Below are 25489 nucleotides of genomic sequence, written 5' to 3' on the forward strand. Positions count from 1 at the left end.
CCTCTGAGCTTCTCTCACCATAAATAATTGATCACAGGCTATGATAATGGTGCAGGCAACGTGTTTAACTGGTTAAAGATCAAATCCATTCTCACCCTTTGATTTCTTTTTTTTTTCCTTACGCTGTCCCTGTGTTTTTACCTTGTAGCTTCATGTCATACATTGGAAGGTCTTTGTCTGCATAAATATTTTATTTCCTGCTTAGACCCTGTGCAGTAAGCGTGGATACACAAAAAATAGGTTTATGTGAATTACTTTTAGGATTTAATTGGCCCAAAAAACTGTAACCAAAATCAGATTGGCTGTTTTGAGATCCACTCTAGATGAATTTTATACGGCTCAAAATATCTGTACCATGTGTGTAAATGCCACACATGCTCATATTCACCCTCCCCACTTATCAGCACCGTGGCCTTCTCCTATACCTCAAAATGCACTGGCATTTCTCATGTTAAAATTGCCTCTTAAGACCGCAGGTACTCCAAAGGCAGTGCTAAGGGGACATGAATAAGATCTTTGAAGGGTTCGGTTTAGTTTGCAGTAAACGTGACACGCAGACAGAAGCAAAAAAAAAAAAAAAAAAAAAAAGAGAAGGGAAACACAAATTGCACAGGTGAAATAATCCAAACCTGACACTGAGGTCTTCTGGAGGCACTAAAGCTGAGCTATCTGCTTTTGTCTTCGGGGATAGAATCCCCCTGTGAGCCGTGAATATCTGCTTCACCACAGTCTGATCCAGATGGCTCGCTGACTCTTACTGTTCTTCTGCTGACTGTCTAAATGAATCTGAGGCCAGATACCTTGTCAGCGCAGAGCAGCCGAGCTAAAGGGATTCCATGTTCCCTGTACCATGAACCCTGAGCTGAAGCACCAGGCCGGATTGTTCTGACATTAAACAGCTATACACCCTCTTGTTTTCAGGACTTGACAGTGTGCACTCACTCACTCGTGTGTGTGTGTGTGTGTGTGTCTAGTGTGCAGAGTCCAAAATTAACTTTTTGGCCAACCTGCCAAGGGCTGTTAGACCTGTGAATTAAAAAGACATCACAGTGAAAGAAAATCTATTTTAGCAAGAAATTTGTCTAAAATTGTATTTTCTAAAAAGAAATAAACAAAATGTGCTAACAGGCCATTTTTTATTTAGCTTTCACTACAAATGAATTAATTAGCTTGGCTCAAGTGTAGTTATTCTTGGTATTTAACCCATATTTTTTTCAGTGGAAAATGATCTCATATAGATCTAGGTCTTGTTTTTAAAACAGTGTCAGTATCGTATTTTAATGCTAACTATATAATAGATAGAATAAAGTATTGGGATTTGCAATGGCATTGATTTAAATAGAACCAGATAAATTAACATTTGCCTATTGGCAATAAAAAAAGAAAAAGGTGCTGAATACGAATGCAGTGATATTCACATTTTAAGGTGATTGCTTAGAAATGTTTGTTCACACAGAAAAGTTTTTAAGCAGCATTATTAAACATCAGACGCTTTTTTATAATCTGTGAGTGTACGTTAAGTTATAATGTGCATGCATGGCTGACTTCATGAGAGTTTATATGAAGCAGATACCTGAGGTCAGTGTTTCTGTATATTGGAATGAGGTGATTTTGTATAGTGGTTGGGGGTTGGGAATGGCGGTGGGGGTGGGGGGGCTCTTTGTGTTATCATATTAGTAAATGAGAATGAAACATCCTCAATAACACACACAGGAAATGTCTTTTTACGTCATGCTTTGGCTTTTGTAAACAGAGCTTCTCAATAGGAATAACGATCACCTAAACGATCACCCATAATATATTACAAGTGTCCGATATTAACCGTACAGAACAGGAACAGAACAGCCCAGGCCTGGTCAACAAAAAGCTAAATTTGATGCTCGCAGCGCTGCTCTCTTTTCATCTTCACCTAAATTGGATGAGAAGAATTAATTCATTAGAAAAAAAAAATTCCAATAACTGAGCGTGTTCTCCCTGAGCTCCCAGCAGCAGCAGCGAGCCTGCAGCTCTGGAGGCCCGAATCTCAATCAGCTCTGCCTCGCCTCGCTTTCCTCAACCAACACCACCACCACCACCTCCTCCTCCTCCTCCCCTCATCCTCCTCCAACACCACTAAACCCCCCTCTCTCGCTCATCCTCCTCCCTGACTTGCTGGCTCGCTCATTCTCTCCTCGCTCTCTTCTCCACTGCCCCCCCACCCCCCTCCGCTACCCCCGCACCCTCAGCGCTCACACACACACATACACAGAGACACACACACACACACCAGCATCCTTCATCCCTAGAGAAATCATCCCCAGCTCCCAACTCGCTCTCTCTCTCTCTCTCTCTCTCTCTCTCTCTCTCCCTGTCTCTTTCTTTTCCTGTCTCTTACTTCTCTCTGTGTTTCACAATTTCAAGAATAATTCTGGTTTATTAAAACTTGGTCGTATTTTGGTGGTTTTGGCCATCTTTCTAATCAGTAATACCAGAACTATGGTCACCAAGTTAATTGGTGAAATCTGGAAATGCTGTGATGTTAAAATAAAGTCAGAAAGGGCACAAGACACGAACAGTAAGACGGTCAGAGTAATTCACATTTTTCACAATGTTGAATTTTTGACAATATCTTAATCAAATGGCTTGGATACATGGTTCCAATATTTCCTCATATATTCTATGTCATACATTGAAGGCAGTACATGTTTTGCTGTTCACTTTGACAGTCAGCTTCTGACTGTTGTGCACCATGAAAACATGTGTTCAGGAAAGCAGTAAAAACACAAACTATTGCCAAGTCTTGTGTCTGTGCTGAGGAAGGTTTGTGTAAATATGTTGTGAAACATGAGGAAAACACATTCTCTCGACTCGAGCAGTTAGAGAACATTGATGAGATTGTGTTTAATAAGTGAATCTAATTTTAACAGTGACAGTGATTGAAGATTCAGACAGGCTGCAGGTTCTTTGCAGCGTTAATGTCCTCTCTCTCTCTCTCTCTTTCTCTGGCCTGGTGCTAACACGCTAACGAATGGGCGGAGCTAGTGGGCTACTGAGAGTGGGCGGCGTATTCCAGGTGCTGCTTGACAATGCGTGCGGGTCTCACAAGTCAGTGAGGTGTTGACAAGGTGACACAGGGTGCCAATTTGACCAAAAGCTCCCAGCCGCCCAGCCGCCCACCAGTATCCCAGCACCTCTTTTCGCTACCCAGCAGGCCTTGCTTTTCCTGACCGGTGTGTGTTAGCTCGGAGGGCATGGCCCTTGTTACCGGTGCCCAGCTGGGGGTTTCTACATGCTGGGAGGTGAGCAAAGAGCAAAAGGCAAGTTCATGACACAGTGATCTCAGCTCAAGTGAATTTAATTCCCTGAGTGTATTTTTTTGGAGGTGGGGGGTGGATTGGCTCGTGGATGTGCGATCAGTAATCTTTATTTCCTTGGAATAAAGTCAGTAGTTTCTGTACATAATAACATTGACCTTAAGAATTGACTTTGTTAGTTAACCATCCTTTTTATAATACCTGCTACCTACCTACATGCTAGACAACTGAATGAGGAGCTGATGGTTATTGATGTGATTATTATGTGATGTGCAGCAACCAGGACTCCTTCTGGTGCATATAAATAAGACCAGAGGTGACTATGAGAAGAGGCCATAAAGCTAAGAACACTATAGCCTTGTATGAGTCAGTATAGTTGACAAAGACAATCTCTATTCTTCTTTTTTTGTTATTATTTTGTATCACATTGTCCTACATTATTATGTCAGGTTCTGAGTGATTGTCCTTTGTCTGTTTACGTGTCTGACACATGTTCTCTAGATTATATATACATTGTTTTAATTTGTTAGACGAGAGTCAGGAAACAGGGAGCAGCAGAGATGGAGGATATCGCAACAAAGGCTGCGGTGGAACTGGCAGCACTGCCTTTTAATGACAGGGCTGAAGAGACATCCTAGTGACACACTATTTTTAGGCTTGAAATGTACTCTGCAGTAGATGTTTCCTAAATAATACATTTTATTGATTTAAAAGTTCATCACAGCTTTTAAATTACTTCCACAGATGAGAAAGCAATTGCCATGTTGAGGGAACATTATTTAATTATGTTAAAGCTACAGTCACTGTAAACTGTTTGCTTTAAGGCTTAAAACTGACGCATTTTGCAATCAATTAATTGATCAGTAATGGGGTCAATAAAACGTCAACACATACTACAGTATTTCTAGTAGAAAACAGATGAATTAGGCGAATATTAATTTGAGAAACTAAAGTTATTTTCCTCAAATAATGTCTTAAATATTTTCCTTTCTATGGACGAATAATCTCAGCCACACATGGATATTCTGCATGTCAGCCGCTTGCTGCCGCAACTGAGAATATTTATCGAACTCTGATTCTGTTGATATTCTCCAGATGTAACCATGAACGCTCGTAATAATCGATTTAATGACCTTCAGCTCGTCCGTTGTTAATTGATTGTCAGCTTAGGATACAGTATTGAATCGTGTCTCGGCAGTAGGACAGCGTTATTCTTTCTTGCTCTTTTGAGTCGGAGATCCCCTGATCTCAGCCCCGTTGTGTGGAAGATTTATGACCCCGCTCTTAAATCAATGGGGACTCTCGGTGAGAGGCTGTACTTTTTTTTTTTTTAATGGACCACTTTTTAATTCAAGAGGATTTTCCTCCTTTCAGTTTTCATAAGGGAGCACTATTTAGCTAAAAAATGGTTTCAGCCATTGTGAGAAATATTAGATGTTAACCAACTGGCTTTTACTATGAAGAAATAAATAGCTTTGTATGATGGAATCTACTCTGGAATCCAAGAAAAAAGGCTGCTTTGTCTGCATTTATGGATAATATAGTGTCTTTGCACTGGTGCCACTAAGCTAAATTCCTGCACTCTTATTGCACTTGGTAATTAATGTGACCCTTATTCTGGTTCTGATTTAAGCACTTTTCCAATTTATTTATCAGTTACAGAGAAGCAAAAAGTTTGCAGAGAGCAATAGGAATATGATATGAGGCGATGCTAAGGACACGGTTTACACTATGGAGAAAAAAAAAAAAGAATCAATAATGGCTTGTTGTTTCACTGTAGGCTACAGCACCTGGAAAGCATCAGAAGACACTGGCTCACTAGTAACACAATTCATGTTATTTCACTGCCGCTGGGTAAATAACATAAATCTACAAAAGAGCACACTTTCTGGAGTGATGTTAAGAAGAAGTGCTTGTTCCCCTTATACGTGGCTAAATATGTGGTCTCCTAATAGGTTTCAGCTGCCCGTGGGGCAGAGAGCTCATACACTGCATTATGACAATGATGCATTTCATTTCAAAGATGGAAAAGAAGAAGTTACAGAAGAAGAAACAAATTTAAGGCAATTACTAGTGGATTAATTACTACAAAAATTGAACATGGATCATGGAGGTTGGTGACAATTAGTCTGGACTTAAAATAGAGGAAGTTTAAAGAGTCACAGCATTGGCTGCCTGTGGTTTTCGAGGCATCTGAACTCAACATAATCATGTGGCTGTTACAGTACATCTCCACCATGTCCAGAGAAGCTGAAAAAAAAATCAGTGCTTAGCTTTGTGACAGTACATTTCTTTCAGCTAAGGCATTTAGTTATGAAATGATTTATGTATTTGGCCTCCAATTATAAGCTTATTTAGTTTATGTTTTATTTTTCTTTGCTGTCATAGTTTCCATTGTTGGGAAGGGGTTGTTCTGAGTTCACTTTGAACTCAGCTGTTGAAAAAAAGATTAAATATATTTAAAAAAAAATAATTTAACTACATCCATTGTCCATTAAACACCACAGATTATTTCGCTTGAGTCTAATCCACACTTATCTAGCTCAGACAAGCCCATTATCAGACCATGCAGATCCCTTAAACACTTTTTTTTTGCACCGAATGGTGTCTGTCTTTGGAAGAAAGTGTTAATTTGCAAAACACTATGTATCCATTTAAATAATAATAATAATAATAATAATAACCACAACTTCAAATGGTTCACTTCAAGGAGTTAGTCACACCAGCACAGAATTAAAATATTAAAAAGAAAGAACTACAGTTTATATTATAATACATGTAAGTGTATGGTCTTCTGTAATGTGTCTATATGTGCACTGCTCCAGTAATAATGGGAAAAAAGCAAGAATATAATGGCAGAAAATACATTTATGTGATGTAATATCCTGCCCAAATAGTGAAAAATAGAACAATATTGATAAGTAAGGGAGGTGAAGCGTTTTTATAACAGCAGGTGTCACCATTTTATTCAAATCTAAGACTGTAGGACTGAACTTTTTTTTGTAAGTATTATAATCTCAGTTGGTCAAATAACTAAGGAGACGCTCCATTGCACAAAGAGTGGAGAAGATTATACAGTATCCATATTTCCAGTCAAGACAGCTGAGAGGCAGTTCTGCATTCAGGGCTTTTTGGAGCTTCTATTTATTCTTTAACTGTGTGTTGGCACGTGACCAACAGAGGTAGGTGAGTGGGTGGGAAGTGGGGGAAGGGGTGGCGAGGAGGCAGAGGGTTGTAGTAGTAGTGGTGGTGGTGGTGGTCGGATGTAGGGATGGGGGTGGGGGTGGGGGTGCAGTATGGCCGCTAGCCTCTTTCTTGTTGATCCTCAGGAGACCATCTGCGCTGGGGGCATTGATTAGAGTGTGTCTGGTGGGATTACATCTTTGCTGTTGCCATGCCAACTAATCAGCTGATTTTTTTCCCCTCTCTCTCTCTCTCTCTCTCTGGCTGTCTCTCCACTTCTCTCTCTCTCTCTCTCTCTCTCTCTCCTCTCTTTGCCTGGTTGTCACAGCAACGAAATACGGGAGAAGCGCAAGGGCCCCAGCAAGTGCTGAATTCAGCTAAAGGGGCGAAAAAATGTTTTTTCCCCTCACTGTTTCCCTCTCTCACTCTGTCTCGCTCTCCTCCTAATTGGCAACTCTCTCTGACCTGAAGTTCTTTTGTCTCTGGCGTAAACACACCCCTTTCCAGATTACATTTATTTTCACATTTTAGAAATAGCTGGATGGTTGTGAGGCTCAAGGACAGATGCACTGAATGAAGGGAAAAACGAGGAGAGTAAATACTTAGCATAATAGCTCGCTCCATGCTAAAAAAAAAAAAAAGTCCTTGAATGAGTCCCAAACATGAGACAAAGCACTCCAGTGTTATTTATCAAACTCATTCCTGGCAAATAAACACTTGTTTCTTTTTTTGTCTGTGTCCAAATCAGCTGACCTGCCAACCAGTTTATGTTTCCCGAGAAAGATATCAGGCTGAGGAGTAATGTAAAGTAACACTGACTGTGTGTAATCTCTGTCCAGGTTTGTACAGAGGGTCGTTTGATACTGGAGTTTGCCTTTGATGATCTTATGAGAATCAAGACATGGCACTTTACCATCCGGCAGTACCGAGAGCTCATCCCCCGCAGCATCCTGGCCATGCACGTGAGTGTGACATCATTAACACGCGACAAAACACCCACATGTTCCCATTTTAGGTGTCACTTTTTGAATACTAACGAGGGTCCCTGCACTCTGCTAAGACACTTTTTACACAGCTATTCATGAGCGTATAAAATTTAAACGCCAACAAAGCAGTTTGAAGGGATTTTTGCAAACCAATTTATTTGCAGACATCAAAGGCCACAGAGGATAAAAAAGGGCCCTTGTCTGAAAAAAAGCAGAGAGAAAAAAAACAAGGTCGAATGAATAATCTCTTAATTCCACTAAGTGTAACACACATTTAGTCACTGGAACTGTGGAGCAAGCAGAAGGTCGACTGTTTACAAATGAAGCTGGACTGCTGTTAAGAAAAAAAATATGTAACTCTACATATATTCACACTAACCCTAATGTTATACAATGGCACTTTTACGTGTTTCAAGAGCTCAATGGCTAGACAGACATTGAATGGAAATGTTCCATGCCTGTCTCCTGAATGAATATATATATATATATAAGAAATCTTACAAGGTAACCTGAAGGTAGCACTTCACATGGCACAAGTATGATTTGAATACTGTCAGAGTACAGCACAAGGTCAAACACACAAAAAAGAAACTAAAGGTCACTCTACTCTCAACTCTCTAAGTTTGTCAATGTGTTTAGAAATCAAATAAAAAGCTAACTTTCTGCTGTGAGAGAGACCTTTACCATGTCAGGTTTTTTTTTATTTTTTTCTGCATTGTGCCTATAGGAAATAAAAAAGTTTAAAGACTATCAACAGCTCTAATTCTCTTCAAAGAAATGTCCTATAATTTTATGCTTGGTGAATAGCCTGGTCTATCTTTTACAGCAGTGATATCACTTGCTAACACATAATACAAGTGCCATTAACACATTACTTTTTGCAATTAAAGTTTAAAAGTTGCCTGACTGAATTCAAGTAATTGAAGTAACTGCACAGTTTTAGAAAGTTTATCTCTGCAGAAGTCATTTATCTTCGGCACTATCGCCTCAGAACAAAGCACATCTCTGTGTCAAGTCAACAGGCAAGTGGGTGAACTTCAAGACATGTAAAACTGGAGGGTAACCAATACTGTGGCTAACTGGCAAGCTAATAAATGCCACCCAGCTAACAAAGTACAATATGATGGACTGAAATACTTCATTGGAATCTACCCTTAAAGAGAATCACAGTCTCAAATAAATGGAAAGAAAAACATCACTATTGAATAATCTTATTTGAATCAAATATATAAAGTGGTGTTCTGACATGGTGTATGATGTGCCGTTACTCCTGCCTTCTGCTGGATAGGATTCATTTCTGCAACATATTCTATTTACCCCCATGGACATAAAGGTGTGCGTTAGAGGCTGCCTTTTTTTTTTGGCCAAATCTTCATATGAATTTCACTCACCAATAAATTGGCCCCTCTGGGTATTCACTCTAATTCCTGGTGAGTGGGATATTGTGGGGTATTGTAGGTCCTGGCCAGATCTTCACTGATTTGTGTGTGTGTGTGTGTGTGTGTGAGTTCACTCTTTTGATCGCTGCCTGGGCTAATGAAAGCAGATACAGACACATGGGAGTCAGAATAAGAAAGTTGAAACTGCAGATTCTAGTACAGATGTAGCTGCCGTGGAAGGCCTACTTTTTGAAGTAAGCTGAACTACGGCTGCTCTTTTTTTTTTTTTTACTCTACCGTCTCTCATGAGGAACCATTTGGAAAAAGAAAGAAAGTTTGTTCTCAGTAAAGTTTTTAGGAGTTTCTAAAGAATGGGCTTGTAAGTGATGTTTTTCATTACTGACTTGACTCATCAAATCAGAAATGAACGATGGATCGAAAATATTTCAGTTGAGTACAGAATGAGAAAAAGTTCACCAAAAAAACTTTATAGAAAAAGTGGTTTTCAACTTAATGTGATATTCAGAGACGCACATGGATGTATTTTTTGTTATGGTCTGAGCTCATTTTAGATTCAGAGTAAATCACATAAATAAATGATTTACAGAAAAAAAAACAGGTGCAGTCCAAATTTCCTTAATAATTTTTCTACTTCAAAGTAAGTACCGTTAAGTAGTAAGAAGGTGAGCAGCCTCCACTTTAAATTTAATGCATGTATTCTGTAGATTTCCATTGACGTGTTTAAACTTTCATATTTGGATCCTCCATTATGAATAATGTTCCCCCCACAGTTTGTTCTTTGTCTGCACTCTTGAACCGAGTGTCTCTGTCGTCCCCGCGCCATATGTGCAAGTGTTTACTCGCTGTTACTACACAAATTGTTGATACCAGCGCTGCCAAGACAAATTCATACGAGGTCTAATTCTACTTGATGAGTGAAGTAATTCAGATTGTGATCCAGGCGGCAGCCAATAACGCACACTAGTTCAATTCTCCTGTCACTCATGTTGGTCTGCTGACGGTACAAAAGGACTCCCTCGCCTTCCCTTCTTGACTTTCTACCACACAGAGATGCGACAGGAGATAGAATTATGCATTTTTCATGAGGCAGTGAATGCAAGTGTGCTCTGACTGCTTCTGCTCAGTCTCAGCTATGTTTTTGCTCTGTCAATACCTTCATACTTCGTATGATTTGAATGCTTACTCGCTGAGCAGCAAACAAGCTTACTGAATAATCATGTGTCCTCAGATGCTTTTCCTGTAATTGTTACCTTAGCCTTTGGTTCCTATTTAGGATCCGACTCCTACACATGCTGTCTAATCACACAGTTAAATATAGAATTCTTTACCACCTCATTACAAGAGAAAGCACAACGTGTAAAATGCAGAGTCTTGGCTAAAATTTGTCATTGTTTATTTAATTATATCTGCAGCCCGGAGTGTGTGTGTGTGTGTGTGTGTGTGCGCACATACACATTACCATATTTAGGATAACAACATTGAAAATGTGTGTAAATTTAAATGAAATGACAAAGCAATATTGATTAATTAGCCTGCAAATTGACAGGAGTGTGAAATGAAAGCCACAAAACTACCTCCATTCAGGTTCATGGCACAGCGGCAGTAACAATGTTAAGTAGCCGCATTTATGACTGGAGGGTGTAAAAGTGTCGATTGTGCATATCCAATGAACAGCAATTAGCCTAATTGGTTGCAGATAATTAGTTTTTGTCGTATTCAGCTGAATGCAGACGTTAAAAATAAAAAAAATATAGAAATAAAAATATAACTTCTTAATTTCTCTGCTGCTGACTCCAGGCACAAGACCCTCAGGTGCTGGAACAACTGTCCAAAAACATCACTCGCATGGGCTTGACCAACTTCACCCTCAACTACCTCAGGGTAAGTACTGTGTGTGTGTGTGTGTGTGTGTGTCAATGTGTGTGTCTGTCTCTGACTGTCATCTTGCTTTTGTTTTTTTAGTTCTCATCTCTTCTCACGTAATGCACACAGAGGAACAGTTCCTCCATTTTTAAACATGACGATCCAGGTTACTCATAATCTCTAAGTGTATTATTTTACAGAACATGCTCTGCAATAAAGCTGTGAAATTTGAAATGTACATTCGTAGGTATACTAATGCCCAGCTTTTATTTTTTATACTCAATCCATAGTCTTTATTATTATTATTATTATTATTATTATTACTGGAATGGAAAGCTGTTATTTATGAGCTGAAAACATCTTGGCGTTAAGTGTATAATTTCAAAAATGCATGGTATCAAAACAAAAGAGAAAAAAATGAGCACTTATTTCTTCTTTACCCTCTGCCTATACGTGTCTTCCACCTGACCGCAGCAATATAATTTACGGGAAATAGAAAGTATAAGCCGGCTGAATACATTAGTGATTATTTCACAGGGTTCTGTTTGTGGTTTTTTTTGACTGACAGCTACGATTTCCAAATGGGAGAACAAGAGCGAGCGGGAGAGAGACGAGGAGAGGGAAGAATTAATTGGATACAGAAAATTAGCATAACATTAATGAACGCTCCCTGTTGAGACTCATAATTGTGAAATGGCGCACGAATCAGCAAACGGCACCTCCACTGCTTATAATAACTGAGTGAAGAAAGACACACAGAGAGGGGAGAGAGGGAGCAGGGTGGCTGTTTTTGTTTTCCTATAACAATGATTTTCTATACAGAAAGCAACTGTAATGCGGCTGAAAGAGGAAACACATAATTCAAGTATCTGTAATTACACAGTAAAGGTTCGGCTTCTCTTCGTTCTGGTGATTCAGATGGTCAGCGCTTAGCAAACAAAACAACGATCACGGCTTGTTTTTTATTTTATGGAAGAGAATTTGCTTTTAGCGTCTAAATAGCCCCGTCTTCTTGACTCAGTGCTCTTAAGCTGAAATATTTCACAGAAATTCTTATGCGTCATAGAAATTAGGAATTGGTCGACTTTCCCAGAACACGATGTGGTTTTATTTGAAATACTTCAGAAAATATTCATCTTAACAAGATTTAAAACGTGGTTTTGAGCTTTTGTTTCATTGCAGTAATAATAAAAACATCTTAAACCACACGGCATATTTCACTAGTTTAAATATGTTATTGAATTTATTGAATTTGCCAAATTGCCTGAGGTAAGAATTTGAGGGTCAGTTACGAATTCAGTGTCACAACTTTTGTTCTTCATATAAAGCACAGACTAAACAGCAACAGTTCACTTTGCAGGTGTGATTTTAAGCCTTAAGGGGCTTCGGGCTCTGGGTTTCTATAAAGCACCTTGAGACAATTCTGACTGTAAAAGCTGTTATATAAATAAAGTTGAATTGAATACTGTGACACGCCTGAATGATCATCTGTTGTTGACCAGTGCTGGGCTATTGGTGGTCATTGACTGTAAATAAAGATGTGACATCACACGTAGGGCATCTTTAGAGGCGTTTTTAAAACTTCGATCACGATTTGAAACAGCATGCACCTGTCACTCAAAGCAGTCATGCAATAATAATGTGTTAAATTCACCCCCTAACAGCCTTTCATGCTTTTAAATGAGATCCTTTCTGCTGTAAATATGGACATGGAGGTCTAGAGGAGCCAGCCTCAGGTAGCTGCTCGAGGAACTCCACATCCATGTTGGCTTTATGTCTTAGTCCCAGCGGTTGATGCTTGGTCCTGTAATATCTGGACCCTTGTCAGTGTTTCTTTGTGTTTAAATTGATGGCAGAGAGATCAGAAAGTCCTGTGATGTCATTTTGTTGTGTCTGGGTCTTTTTATTTGATGGTTTCATTTGGACTCTCTTCTGAGGAGGAAAAACTATCCAGTGTTTTTATAGGGACAAAGGAGTGATATGAGCTAAGTAAGAACAGATCTCACAACCTCTCTGGGTGTCCTGATCTTCAGGTTGGGAACCACTGCTGTTATTCAACATGTCATGCACTGTGCAAATGATATTTTCTCCCACTGTTATCAGAGGGTGTCAAGGTAAAATACACCCTTTCCTCACATTAAACTGGCAATAATGTGTCTCTGGAAAAGGCCTTTCCCAGCGTTTATCAGTCCTTCCACAAGAGACTGACGGTTTCCTGGCTCAGAGGTTACAACAGGCCTCTCTCTCTCTCTCTCTCTCTCTCTCTCTCTCTCTCTCAAACACAGACACACACACACTCTCTCTTTTTTTCATTTGGAGTATTTAAGCCTTTCCATGTATTGGAGCTGCAGGCTTCCTACTATTCAGCCTGAAAATAGCCCTTGTTTTCAGGCTGAGAGCCAGGGCTTGCTGGCTGAGCTAGGGAGGGATATTACTGTGTCAGGAGGGAACTATCAGAGGAGAACACGGGATTAGTCTGCTACAGGGATGTTCACTTTACCTCGAGCGGCATGGCATCAAAACACTGCCATCCTAACAGACATCACCATGGCTATGTAGGGTAATTTGGTGTAAGCAGCTGGGTGTACGGTTGTTAGAATGGCTAGTTTAAAACCCTGTGACTTGTGAACATCAGTGCTCTAAACAGCCATCATGCTCTAACATTTCTGCAAAGATACCTGAAGATTTGTATGCAAGCCTCTGAAGCTGTATCTACTGCTACATGTAGCGCTGGATAACAGATCCTAGAAAGTTTTTGTTGTATTTTTTTTTAATGTTAATAAGGACTGTTGATAAGTATGAGCAGGTTGATGAGATTTGACATCAGAAAAGTAGGAGTGGTGGAATGCTGAAGGTCAGATGAGATCATTTGAGCATGCAGTGAATGATTAACAGTCTCCTTTCTCTCAGTAATGACTGTCAGAGTGCCCTTGAGCAACCTAGTAAACCCCCGCCTACTTTCACTGCTGTAGTTTCATATCAAACACCCTGATGGGGAAACTTGCTTAGGTACCCAAAGATTTCTGTGGCAGCCATAAGAATGTGAAGTAGGGAAAGAATTCTGACTACGTATAAGCACAATGAATAATAATAATAATACATCGAACTTATATAGCGCTTTTCTAGATGCTTTATAGATGCATTATTCATTCACACAGGGTGGCAGTGGTAAACTACCGATGTAGCCACAGCTCCCCTTGGCTGCCAAGGTGCGCCTACAGCCCCGATTCATTCATACACATTCATACAAGGACACACATTGCCCAAGGACACACAACACACAACAATGACTAGGGCAGAGCTGGGATCGAACCGCCAACCTTCCGATTATTGGACAACCCTGCTCTACCACTGAGCCACTGCTGCCCTAAATGGTGGATGAATGTTGACTGCTTTTATTTGCTGTTTTCTTTTAACCATCATCCAAAATACTGTAACCAACTGAACGTACATGTAGATCCTTCGGGGCATTTTGAACAAAGCAGTCTTGCGGCTCTTTTGATGAGGACTCTGTCTGGCTATATGCACATAGTTTACTCGCCGACAGTCCAAAGGAAACCCAAAGTGGGGAAGTAAGTCCCTACTGTGTGTTTGTAGGGATACATTTTAACCACTGCTCCAAACATAACGGTCAGTATTTTCCAGGCAGAGGAAAGTCGGGCACAGAACCAGATCGGTTTTATCCAGTTAGTGGATATAAGCCGGGCGTTCTGCCTGAAGTTTGATCCCGGCGTTGCCCCATGATTGGTTTAATGTAGACAGGCTTCACCAGCACGCATCTGGATGGTTACTGCTCTGCCGGCCAAGGCAGAGCTGACCAGCTCGTAATGTTATCCAGATGTTATCTGGATAAGGTAAGCCTGATGTATTTAAGATGACAGGCTGACCTCTGGTTCCTCTCACAGCAGATCACCAGAGATTTACAGTTTTCTCCAGACTGAATATTGTACTTAAAGGTCTTTTAAAGGGAGAAATATTGTTGGAGCGCAGTGTGGGAACGAGGGACTGCTCTCTGTGTGTTCGCTGTGTCTAAAGAAAGAATATGTGTGTGTGCATGAATATGTGTGTTATACATATTTTTGCTGCGAGTGGTAAACAGCTCAACAAAGGCTGCTCATATTATATGTATCATTCCTGCCCATCTTTTTGCGGCCGTCTGCTTGTCTCTTTGTAAGAATAAACCTGTTTTTAAAGGTTCTTTATTATTAGCATCTATAAAAAAGTAGATTTACTGCTTAATTAATCACTCAAAGTCAGTCTGTGGATGATTAATTGGGCAGCATACTCAGCAGGTTTATGAACGTTGTGTTGCTTTACCTTAATAAGTACCTTAACTCTGCTTTGTGCTGTTGCATCAACAGTTGTGTGTCATCCTGGAGCCCATGCAGGAGCTAATGTCGCGGCACAAGACCTACAATCTCAGCCCGCGGGACTGTCTCAAGACATGCCTGTTCCAAAAATGGCAGAGAATGGTAGCCCCACCAGGTAACTATCCCACTGCAGACCACTGCTAAAGCTCATATGATGTTTTCCAGGAAACCTCTCTGAAAAATATAAAGGAAGCTTTATGCAACAGAACGCATCACTTTGGTGACCTTTTCTAAACAGTTTGTATCCAGCAGTGAGAGTTAATCGTCTCCTCTACTGAGCTTTTGAGTTTAACAGCTTTTAATTCTACCCCATCACTCCCTGTGTGGGAACGTGAATATTTTCACGCAGAATGTGTTTTCATTGCATCATTTATGTTCCCAAATTTGCCATTATATGTCTTAATCCCTTAAATATGTTTTGCCTGTCAGGTATGTGAAATTAATCAGAATTCTGGGTTGCTTCTTGAATCTCAACCTCACCAATCTTAACAGGCCTCTCAGCTTTCTGTGATTGATGTTTGGAGGGCGGTTTCTGAAAAGTACCAGGCTTAAATTGGCTGTGCGGGTCTTAAGCTTAAGGAGAGAAAGAGTAAAGCCGAGTTTTTTTTTTTTTTTTTTTTTTTGGACACATTGGAGTGGCTGCAAATTACAGCAATGCTTAGCGAGGCGTGACGAGATGTCTTTAAAAAACCAACACCAGTCAAAAAGCTTTTGACTCGGACCTGTGTAACTTTAATTAAGAGTGCTGGGTGTAATCAAACTAGTAGATCCAGCTCCCCCAAGGCCAGCAGCTCCCCAATGTCGACAGCGGTCTTCAAAGAAAAGAGAAAACGGAAAGAAAAGAAAAAAGTGTTTTATGAATTTAAAGTCTTTGGGAAAAATACCCACGTGTTGATGGGTTAGTTGTGCTCATAGAATAAGACATGAAACAAACTCAGAAGGTGACACAGGTTTATTGTTATTTTTAAATGTCAAGAATATTACATCTGAGGCTTGGACTTTGTGTCAGCTCTCTTTATCTTGACGTGACGTTTGCCTGATCTTTGCAGTTTAGCTGGAATTGGGGTTTTCCTTATTGGTGGCGTGTTATTCCCCATTTCCTGCGATTCTTCTCTACCTTGGAAACTGGTTGGGATTTTAGCCAGGAAGGAAGCCACAGGCGCATTTATGCTCTGATAAGTCCTTTTGGTGGAAATGGATGTGATTTTTAGTGCGTCACCAGTTCAGCATCGGAGGAAACCAGTCGGATAACAGAAATGATTGTCTCTGACAATAGACCCACTTTTTTTTTCTTTTCTTTTTTGGCACGTCTGTCAAAGTAAGGAATCAAAAGAGTAGAGATACTGATAAAAAAAAACTCCCCTTATTGTTCTGCATCATAATTTGTAGTTTCAGTTTTGTTTGTATCATGAGTCGCTGGCTGTTATAACTGAATATGAAAGCATCTCCCTTGGTGTGATTAGTTAGAACCTCGAAAAAAATGTATTTCATTTCCAGACATCTGTTTGAAGATCACAGCAGTGTTTTCTCATCTCTCTTGAGATTAAAGGGAATAATGTTTTCTAACAAATGTTGGCAGGAATCTTGTGTTCATAAATTATGCACAACATAAATTATTTTGTAAATACTAGATCTCTATTTAACCTGTGTTAGTACTTTATATCTATTCAACTATAATGATTTTAATGATTCACGTATAGCTTTTAAGTGGGAAAGTATCTTTTATCTAAGTGGTGTTAAGTAGCATCTGAACGTTGAATCATTTCTCCTGGTTTTCTGTGTGTCGTCTCTAGTCTGTCATATTCAATTGTTTTTTTTAAGTAATTATTGAACCACCTGAGTAAAATAAAACTGATTCTGGCTCCGGTTTCAGCTGGACACCCACAGAACTTCAAAACGGAAATATTTCCCACAAATCACAAAAAAGGTATCTTCTCTCTTACACTGTTAACTGTCTGAAGGCTGCACTCGCTGTAATGCAACGTGCATCATGGATGCTCAACTGCATGATGATAAAAATCACCCTCCAACCTGTAATGAAAAAGAAAGAATCATTTTAATGCATGTGAAGGCAGATTCACCCGCTTATAACACATAAGAATTGTTATAGTATAAAAGCACATTCAGTAAGATAAACACAGACGTGCTTTCTGCCTCAGTGGAGCAATTTTAATCTGCTTCGTGTTGTTGGGGAACTGTGCTGAAATCATTAACAAATTTACATTACGTCGAGCATCAGACTCTATTGTTGAGCATTTATGCAAATGAAACGGGTTCTTTCTTACTAGTGCATGTCTTGGGAGATCCTGTGACTGAAACAAGCATCGTTGTAGACTCTTATCTGTGTGTGTTCTCTCTGCATGGCTGCATGTACTCTGATATTTTTTTAGCTGCATGTTTTTATTTTTTCCCAGGCAGACCCTTTCTCTGTATGACCTTACCCACTACACACACACACACACACACCTACACCTACACCTTGTCTCCGTCTGTATGCATTATGTTCTTGGCATTGCCTCTGTTTGTCTTTGCTGGTCGCGCCAAAGCTGAGCCCGCCCGACAGACAACCACGAAGAGGAGGAAACGGAAGAACTCGGCCAGCAGCGCCAACAGCAGCGTGGGCACCACCGCCAGCAAGAAACGCAGCCCCGCCACCAACTTCAGCCTCTCCAGTCAGGTACCTGTAAGCATCAGCTCCACTGGGTTTGCCTCCTCTTTTTATTGTTCTGTGTGTGTCTCTCTCATGCATGTTTGCAGGGTTACAAGCAGGCGTCAGAAAAATTCCTGATGGTATTGCAGCTATTAAGTTTAATTTATTTACACAAATGAAAGAAGAAACTCCAGGAGGAGAGAGTTGGAAAAGAAACACAAACCTGTGTAGCAAGACAGCAGACAAAGAAACCCCCGAGGGACGTGTGTGAAAATGTCTTGCCCCAAAAGACAAAGAGAAAATACATCAGATATCATAAAGGGTGACACAAACGACATTAAAAATCATCAAAGCAGCAACAATACAGGAACAGCTACAATGATAAGAAATGAAGAAGGTGAACAAGAGTGCAGCTTTGCCACTAATCATGACTAACTGTTGGAGTTACCGCTTTAATTTTCCTCCAACCTTTCTCAGAGTAAACCTAACTCGCAGAATATGTATGTTTAAACAGACCCAGCTGACCCCGTTGCTCAATCAAGTGGCCGTAGCCTGGAGGTTTAAGGAAGAAAAAAAAAAGTTTGAGTCTCTGGACCGAATGGGAAGACGTGGGCGGGGAAAGTGGCACACTGCCCTTTCTCTCTCAGCCACCACACTTTAAAATGCCCTTGAGCAAGGCAGTGAACTCACAACAGCTCAGAGGAATGGTGGCAAACAGGACTCAAGTATTAGAGTGCGCCAGCTGTAAAAGACAAAAAGACAAATCCAGTAAAAATATGAAACTTTATGTACATGCAGCTGCAGTCAGACACTATTATCTGAGCCAGAAGAAGAACAACATTAGCGTGACAGCGTCACAGCCCAACTAGCCGCCTCATGTAAAAAAAAAATAGTTTGCAAAAGATTTTAAAACTGTTAAAGTTTTAAAAACAGCTATCTATGACTCTGTCTGCGTTTCAGGTTATGAATTCCTGATTTGGCTACATGTCTCCGTAAAAAGGCCACTTGACACAGTTAGAGGTTAAACAGCCTCTTAAACAGCTGAGTATTACACCACACGGCCGGCGCTCCCCTGTGAGAATTCAATGCCGTTCTGAGTGTGTCGCCTGCGAAGGCTTTACTTTTTATTCCATACGCTGTTCATTATGCGCACGCACACTGTGTTATATTTACACCACGGCAGCCAATTTACTGTTCCGTCTCCTCATCGGTGCAGCACTCTGAACTCGGATCATTTCAGTGAGCTGACACCATACAGGAAAAAAGACATTGTTGACGTTTAAGTGCAGCTCGGTGGCATTAATGTGAACGTACACTGGACTAATTCTACTCAATAGGAAATGAATGGCTTCAGGTGCCAGTGTAGGAAACTAGAGAAGAAGAAGACATCTCACCTTAATTATGTCCCTGTTGTGTACGCAGAGAAGGCCAAAAACCTTCATGCTACTCTATTCAGATATGGAATGTTAGGATATTGATTGTTAATTTGATCAACTCGGACAGACTCTGCATGCCGTCAGCTGTAGTTTAGTGGTCTCATGGGACATCATCTGCTGGTTTTCATATTTGCTTGTTTCTTTTTTTGTTGAATTTTGATTAGGGGTCACCCACACACACACACACACACACACTCTGTCCTGACCCTCTATATTCTGTCCTGTAGATTGCTGTCTTGTCATCTTTTAAATTTGTGGGCCCTGCTCTCTTGTTTTACCTCCTTCCCATGTCTCACACATACATAACGTACGTCTCTCACACACACACACAGCACGCGCAAATTGTTTTCTCTCTAGAAGGCAGCATGGCTCTGTGCCAGCTCTCATTATCACCGATATCTGTATACACCCTCCTCCACCCCCCCAGCCCCCTTTCCTCCTTCACATACACACTCTGTACTCTCATCACTGCCCCTACCACCACCACCACCACCACCACAATCACAATCTTCCCTCCCACACACACACAGCGGCCGTACCACTCGTGTCGTGCATTCACACGCCTTTTAAAGACTGGCAGCGTGGCTGGTAACATGCTGGTTACATATGTTGCGCGCCTGCTGTCTTTGTCTGAGAAGTTGTTCGTTTGTGGCTGAACACCAGCCTACGTGAGCCCAATAACAATAAGGAGTGGACCCTCGCGAGGGGAAGGGGGGGTTACTAGCTGCTGGAGGAGAAGAGGAGTTGTGGAGGGAGGAAGGTGGTGGTGGTGGTGGTGCGGTGGTGCTCATAGAATGAGCAATACTGACCTCTAGTGGTGTGATTTAAGTGTTGGAACATGTCTGCCTCCAGCAGAAATTCACATTGTACGATGAAACTTTAACGGAGTGTCCACACAGAGCAGACCTGACACTGAGGAGAATTGGAGAATTACATTCAGCTCTGCTCTGAGGCAGAAACACAGAGACTCATCTGATTAAGACAGCACAGTTTGGGGCCTTTTTTATTTTTTGTGGAGCAATTAACACACATATAAATGAATACATATCTGTTATCATTGTAAAACAGCTTTTTTTGGTCCATGACCCTTTACTCACATAAACATGTGGGCACCTGTCTTAAATATTCTACAGTTTCTCTTCAAAAATTAAACTGAGCTACAGTTACCACATTTGTATTCATCCACCACAGACTCCTAGTAACTTTTTGTTAAAACTACAATGCCCAGATGTGTCAGGAAGTACCTACAGCCTACATTTAAATGTACATACTTATATATATATATGTATGTGTGTGTGTGTATGGAGGGGTTGTTCATGATGTAGTGATTATGAAGCGTAGAAAATAGTTAAAACAATATGAAATCAGTAGCACCTCTCTGCATTTTAATACAAATCAATATATGTTTGTATAGGCTGGTTTTCTTTGCTGCGTTTAGAGATAATTATGTCCTCCCCACGTCATCGGCTTCCTGTCAAATTCCCACCTGTTGTCTCGGAGGCCTGAGCTGCACATGTATGCGTGATCCACGCTCCTCGCTGCTAATCTCTGTAAAAATATGTTAATGATGCTGCTCAGTGAGTGAAGCAGGGAGCAGGGAGGCGCTCGTGGCTGCGTCGGCCCATTCAGAGCCTCGCAGGCTAGCTCGTGCGAAAGCTAACTCTTAACAAGATGAGTAGACAAGTAGACACTATTAATTAGCTCACAATTAGCAATCCCCAGTCTCAGGCCAGCCACCAGCTGTTGGTGTCATTTTTTTTTAGGGAGGGAGGGAGGGAGGGAGGTGGTGGCACCTAAAATTGGCCAGAGGTGGGTTGACAGGCCTCCTCACAGGAACAGATGGTGAATGCGAGGCTTGTTGGCAATCAGCACGTTTTTAGCTAATGACTTAATTAGCTATGCAAATTGACAAATCAGTGTGGATATTGTCATTTAGTTGAAAAGCTCACCTAAATTAATTAGCCTGATTAAGGCATAGTGGGGTGTAGAAGTGGTCGCTAGGGGGGTTTTGGGGATGGCTTGGATAAATAAACTGCCTCTTCTTGTTGGTGGTTTCCATCAAAGTGTGTGTGTGTGTGTGTGTGTGTGTTTGGGTTGCTAAGTTGTCTACTTCTGTTTGTATGTTTACATCAGTGCCCGTGTTTGTGATTCTGTGTCTGATACACACAGGGTTAATCTGCATTTGTGTGCTTTTGTTCAGGTGTGTGTTTGTACAGTAAGCTTATCTGGGGCTGTGTGCCAACGCATGTTTGTTCCTGTGTGTGTGTGTGTGTGTGTGTGGCAGAGGAGAGCAAGATTTCCAGAGCCAGGCGGCGTTGACACACATGACCAGTGAAGCGTGCGCTCCATTTAACTGTACAGCTTCTTCCTGGGCTACAATGGGTGGCGTTCAGGCTCTCCAGCAGGGATATGCACAAATAAATATCTCCACAACCCCAAGCTTATTGATTAGTGTTTGAATTCACAAATTACACTCCAGTGATTATTTGTCAGCCAAGTGCAGATGAATTCAGTAACGTGACAGAGAAGTGTGTGTGTGTGTGTGTGTGTGTGTGTGTGTGTGTGTGTGTGTGTGTGTGTGGGGATTCCTCCACATCACACAGGAGTCACAGATATCAGTGGATAACAAGTAAATCTCTCTTTGCTTCCCTTCCCCGACCTGCAGTGAGAGGGCCATCATGTCTTACATGATGAGTATTGATTGGGGCGGGCACAGACTGCTGGGGGAATCCACTTTCTGTTATTGGAAGGTTTCATTTGCACATGAGGCTATAGAAGGGGTTCACTGGATACAGCACTGTCGTCCTAAACACAGAGAAACACACACATGTTCTGTCAATACTGACTGATGTAGTGACTTCATCAGTGGTCCTAAAATGTGTCTGAGATAAACAACACACAGAATTATTCATTTGAAGTAATGCAGATGTTATTATGAGGTCTTTGTGGGTGGATGTTCTTTTCTTTTTTGGTCTGAGGATGAGATGAAACAGAAGTGCATTCATTTCTTCCCTGGTGATTTTCTCACACACTTTAGCATATTAATTCTGAATCAACCCCTGAAGCCAAACACACACTGTCCAGCACAGCACCAAAAACATTTCACGGTTGCCTGCGTAAAAATTAATTATATTTGTATCTCAGATTTCAAAAGGAGTTAAGAGACGACTTTAAAAGAATGTTAAGTGGGAGAATATAAAGGGCAGGAACAAAAAGATAGATAGATCTATCAGCGCATCTGTAAGCAGCGTCCACACACATCCAAGACCAAGGCTGAAACATTCCTGGAAAAAGAGGAAGTTAGGGAGTTTAAAGTCCTGAGAAAAACATTGTGCTGTAAGTCACTATTCTTTGGAGTTAATTGCTGCAACAGCTGATATGATGATGAAGGACCAGATGTTAGAATGAAGTGACAGTATCTGAAGTTTAATGATTCCCAAAAACTTTTAATTAAAAAAAAAACATACTGAATATCTAAAGAAACATTTGTTGTGACCTTTTTTAAATGTGTAGCTAAGTAAACATGTTGTTGTTGTTGTTAACGGTTTCTTCATTTCTCTTTGAAGGACGTCATGGTCGTGGGCGAGCCGACCCTGATGGGCGGCGAGTTCGGGGATGAGGATGAGCGCCTGATCACCCGTCTGGAGAACACGCAGTACGACGCCACCAACGGCCTGGACGACGAGGACGACTTCAACAGCTCCCCGGCTCTGGGTAACAACGCTCCCTGGAACAGCAAACCGCCCGCCGCCCAGGACAGCAAGCCGGAGAGCACGGCGCCCCAGCCCTCGCAGTAAAACAAAGGAGCAAGAAGAAGAAGGAAGCAGCAGATCCTCGACTCCAGGTGGACTGGACTTTTTAACCTCTCCCCTCCCCCCTCCTGAGGGCCGTGCTTCTACACCTCATAACATTCGTACTGAATCAGACCTCCCCCCCACCCCCCACCCCCATCCATCCATCCTCCCTCAACCTCCCCCCCACCATCTACAAACTCACCGCCGGCATGTCCAGCCAAAAATATTTCTGTCCTGGATATTTTCTTCTTCTCTTGAATCACTGTAACATCTGAGAACACTGAGAACTGGCAGCATTGCACAGCAATATCCACAGACAAGAGATGCATACAAGGACGTATGCAGCTGTAAAAAAAGAAAAAACAGACGTGGGCATTTTTTTTTCTCCCTCCCTCCCAAGAATGCACCGGATCAAATTCTCCTCCTTGGACTCTCACATACAAACCTCTCGTCTGTGTGGAATACCACAGCTGTGATTGGTTGACCTGCAGGTCACAAGTCATCACGCTGACAGTAGACGGTGAGGAAGGACAGAGGAAGAGTAGAAACAACAAACAAAATGTCTCAAAAAAAAAAAAAAATACCTAAGGTGGGGTTTTTAACAGCCAGCAGAGCCGACGGAAGCACCGAACCACATTGGAGACAAATGAAACATTGTTTGAGGCAATTGCATTTTTATTGGAAATTCAGTCGGCTGTTGGTTTGTTTCTGCTGCTGCTGTTTATTTCCATTTCCAATTAAGAGGAAATAAAAGTTCTCTACACCGCTATGGACTCCTTTCAAACGAGGGGAAATCGTGTCCTAGGATTGTTTTTCCACATTACCGCGGTCGTCACAGATTGTGATTTCATGCAAACCAGTTTGATTGTGTTCGTAGTCTATTGGTATTTTTGCTTCTCTCAGAATCCTTTTCAATCACGTTGTAATTTTCCCGATCAGTATGTGAACTTTGCCAACACGCGTTGATGCATTAATGTTAAATTTATTTTTTTTTTTTTTGGTTTAAATCTTTTTTCTCTCCTCAAAAAAAAATTGGACTTCTTTCCCTTTAATGACCTACTCCCAAACTGACACTAAAGCCTTTTTCCTGCATGATTTTATAGGAATTTTATTTTTGTTTGATATATATGTGCTTTTTAAATCACATCCAGTCGATTTTCCCCTTTTTGGGTTCATCAGTTTGGGAACACTGTTACAAGGTTTGTAGCTCTGTAAATAGAGGTGGAATCTATTTTGTCCACTGTAAAATGAGCCGCTGAGAGCAGTTTGGATATGGCAGCTGTTTAGTTTTTTTGTACAGGAGGTTCAGATTTCTGTCGGGTGGGTTTTGGACGGATGCTGGTTCGCCTCAAATCTTAATGAGTGCAGGAACAAAAGCCACCGAGTCATATCTGTAGAAAGAAGAAGAAGATGAAGAAGAACAAAACAAGATAAAATCCCATCCACCCCACAGAAATGCTGCGAGGTCCCTGTGTTTGTGTTCATTAATCTTTAATTGATCAATTGATTGATTGATACTACAGTATATCCCTGATCTCTTTTGTTGGACTTTTGTTTGGAAGCGGGCAAGGAGACGGACGTCTTTATACAATTGGATCTTCTGGGTATTTATTTGTGAATTTGTAAGGAAGCTAACACATTTCTAAATATGTTTGAGCCTAGTATTATTAGACACCATTTGTACATTATATAGCAGAGATGTTCAGTGTCATATCTGATGTCTGGTATGTATGCTTTACCATTATGTGTGCCAATAAACCGTGCTTACAAAACTGTGTGGTTTGCTTAAATGCAGCGTTTGTGCTGGTGGCTTTCCCGTCGGCCGTTTAGTGGAAATCATATCTCATCCACATCAGAGGATGCAAAAGGGTATTTTGAGTATTTGATGCACAGTTTTTTCTGTTTCTCATTTTCTCATTTTTCTTCATGAGAGTTGTTTCATCGTGTTTTCTGCATCCATAATAGGATCTAATGGCAGAAAATGACAAACTTGTATCTGCCATTTTCTGATGACATTTAACGATAAAATCGACTGCAGAAAGAGCAGAGATAAAGATTTTCATACCTCAGAAGACGGCAATGCCATCACAGCCTAGGTCCAGGCCCGATATTCAAATCATAAGAATGATTTTTGTGCACTCATGTTCGCTCATTAGAATGCATCCTGGGAAATTTAAGTCCCCTCATGAAGAATTTAGACGTTTAAAAACTGCTTCTCTTGCACTAAATCTCTTCACGAATCTACTCTTCATGTCTTCATGATGTTTTTTTTTTATGTCTAAGCTACATGTGAAAATCTCTTTCACACACTGTTTGCTAGCTGGATGAGGAGGTGCAGATTATTTCTTATGTTACCTGGATTTTGAAATGTAGGCGTCACTGTATCTAATACATTCTATATGATCTGTCTTTCTGTGTAGTAAATGATTAACTTGTAGGGGTATGTTACCTGTGATACCTTCAATAATTGATCTAAAAAAAAAAAATTAAAGACTGGACTGCAGTGGATTCAGA

General features: G+C 40.9%; 1 protein-coding gene across 4 annotated transcripts in view; it reads left to right on the forward strand.

Moving 5' to 3' along the window:
• The window catches only part of ldb2a (LIM domain binding 2a), a 69670-nt gene extending 44923 nt beyond the window's left edge, over positions 1-24747 (forward strand). The window contains exons 4-9 of one of the 4 annotated variants that reach the window (XM_028416688.1): positions 7316-7438; positions 10660-10743; positions 15087-15210; positions 16969-17022; positions 17630-17778; positions 22748-24747. In XM_028416688.1, the coding sequence (XP_028272489.1) occupies positions 7316-7438; positions 10660-10743; positions 15087-15210; positions 16969-17022; positions 17630-17778; positions 22748-22978 (765 nt within the window). In that variant the 3' untranslated portion in view covers positions 22979-24747. The remainder of the gene's footprint in view (positions 1-7315; positions 7439-10659; positions 10744-15086; positions 15211-16968; positions 17023-17629; positions 17779-22747) is intronic. The other 3 variants (XM_028416689.1, XM_028416691.1, XM_028416692.1) reach the window with 3 other exon arrangements.
• The last annotated feature ends 742 nt before the right edge of the window (positions 24748-25489 follow it).

The sequence above is a fragment of the Parambassis ranga genome, chromosome 10 (assembly GCF_900634625.1).
Source record: "Parambassis ranga chromosome 10, fParRan2.1, whole genome shotgun sequence".
Taxonomy (NCBI): Eukaryota; Metazoa; Chordata; class Actinopteri; family Ambassidae; genus Parambassis; species Parambassis ranga.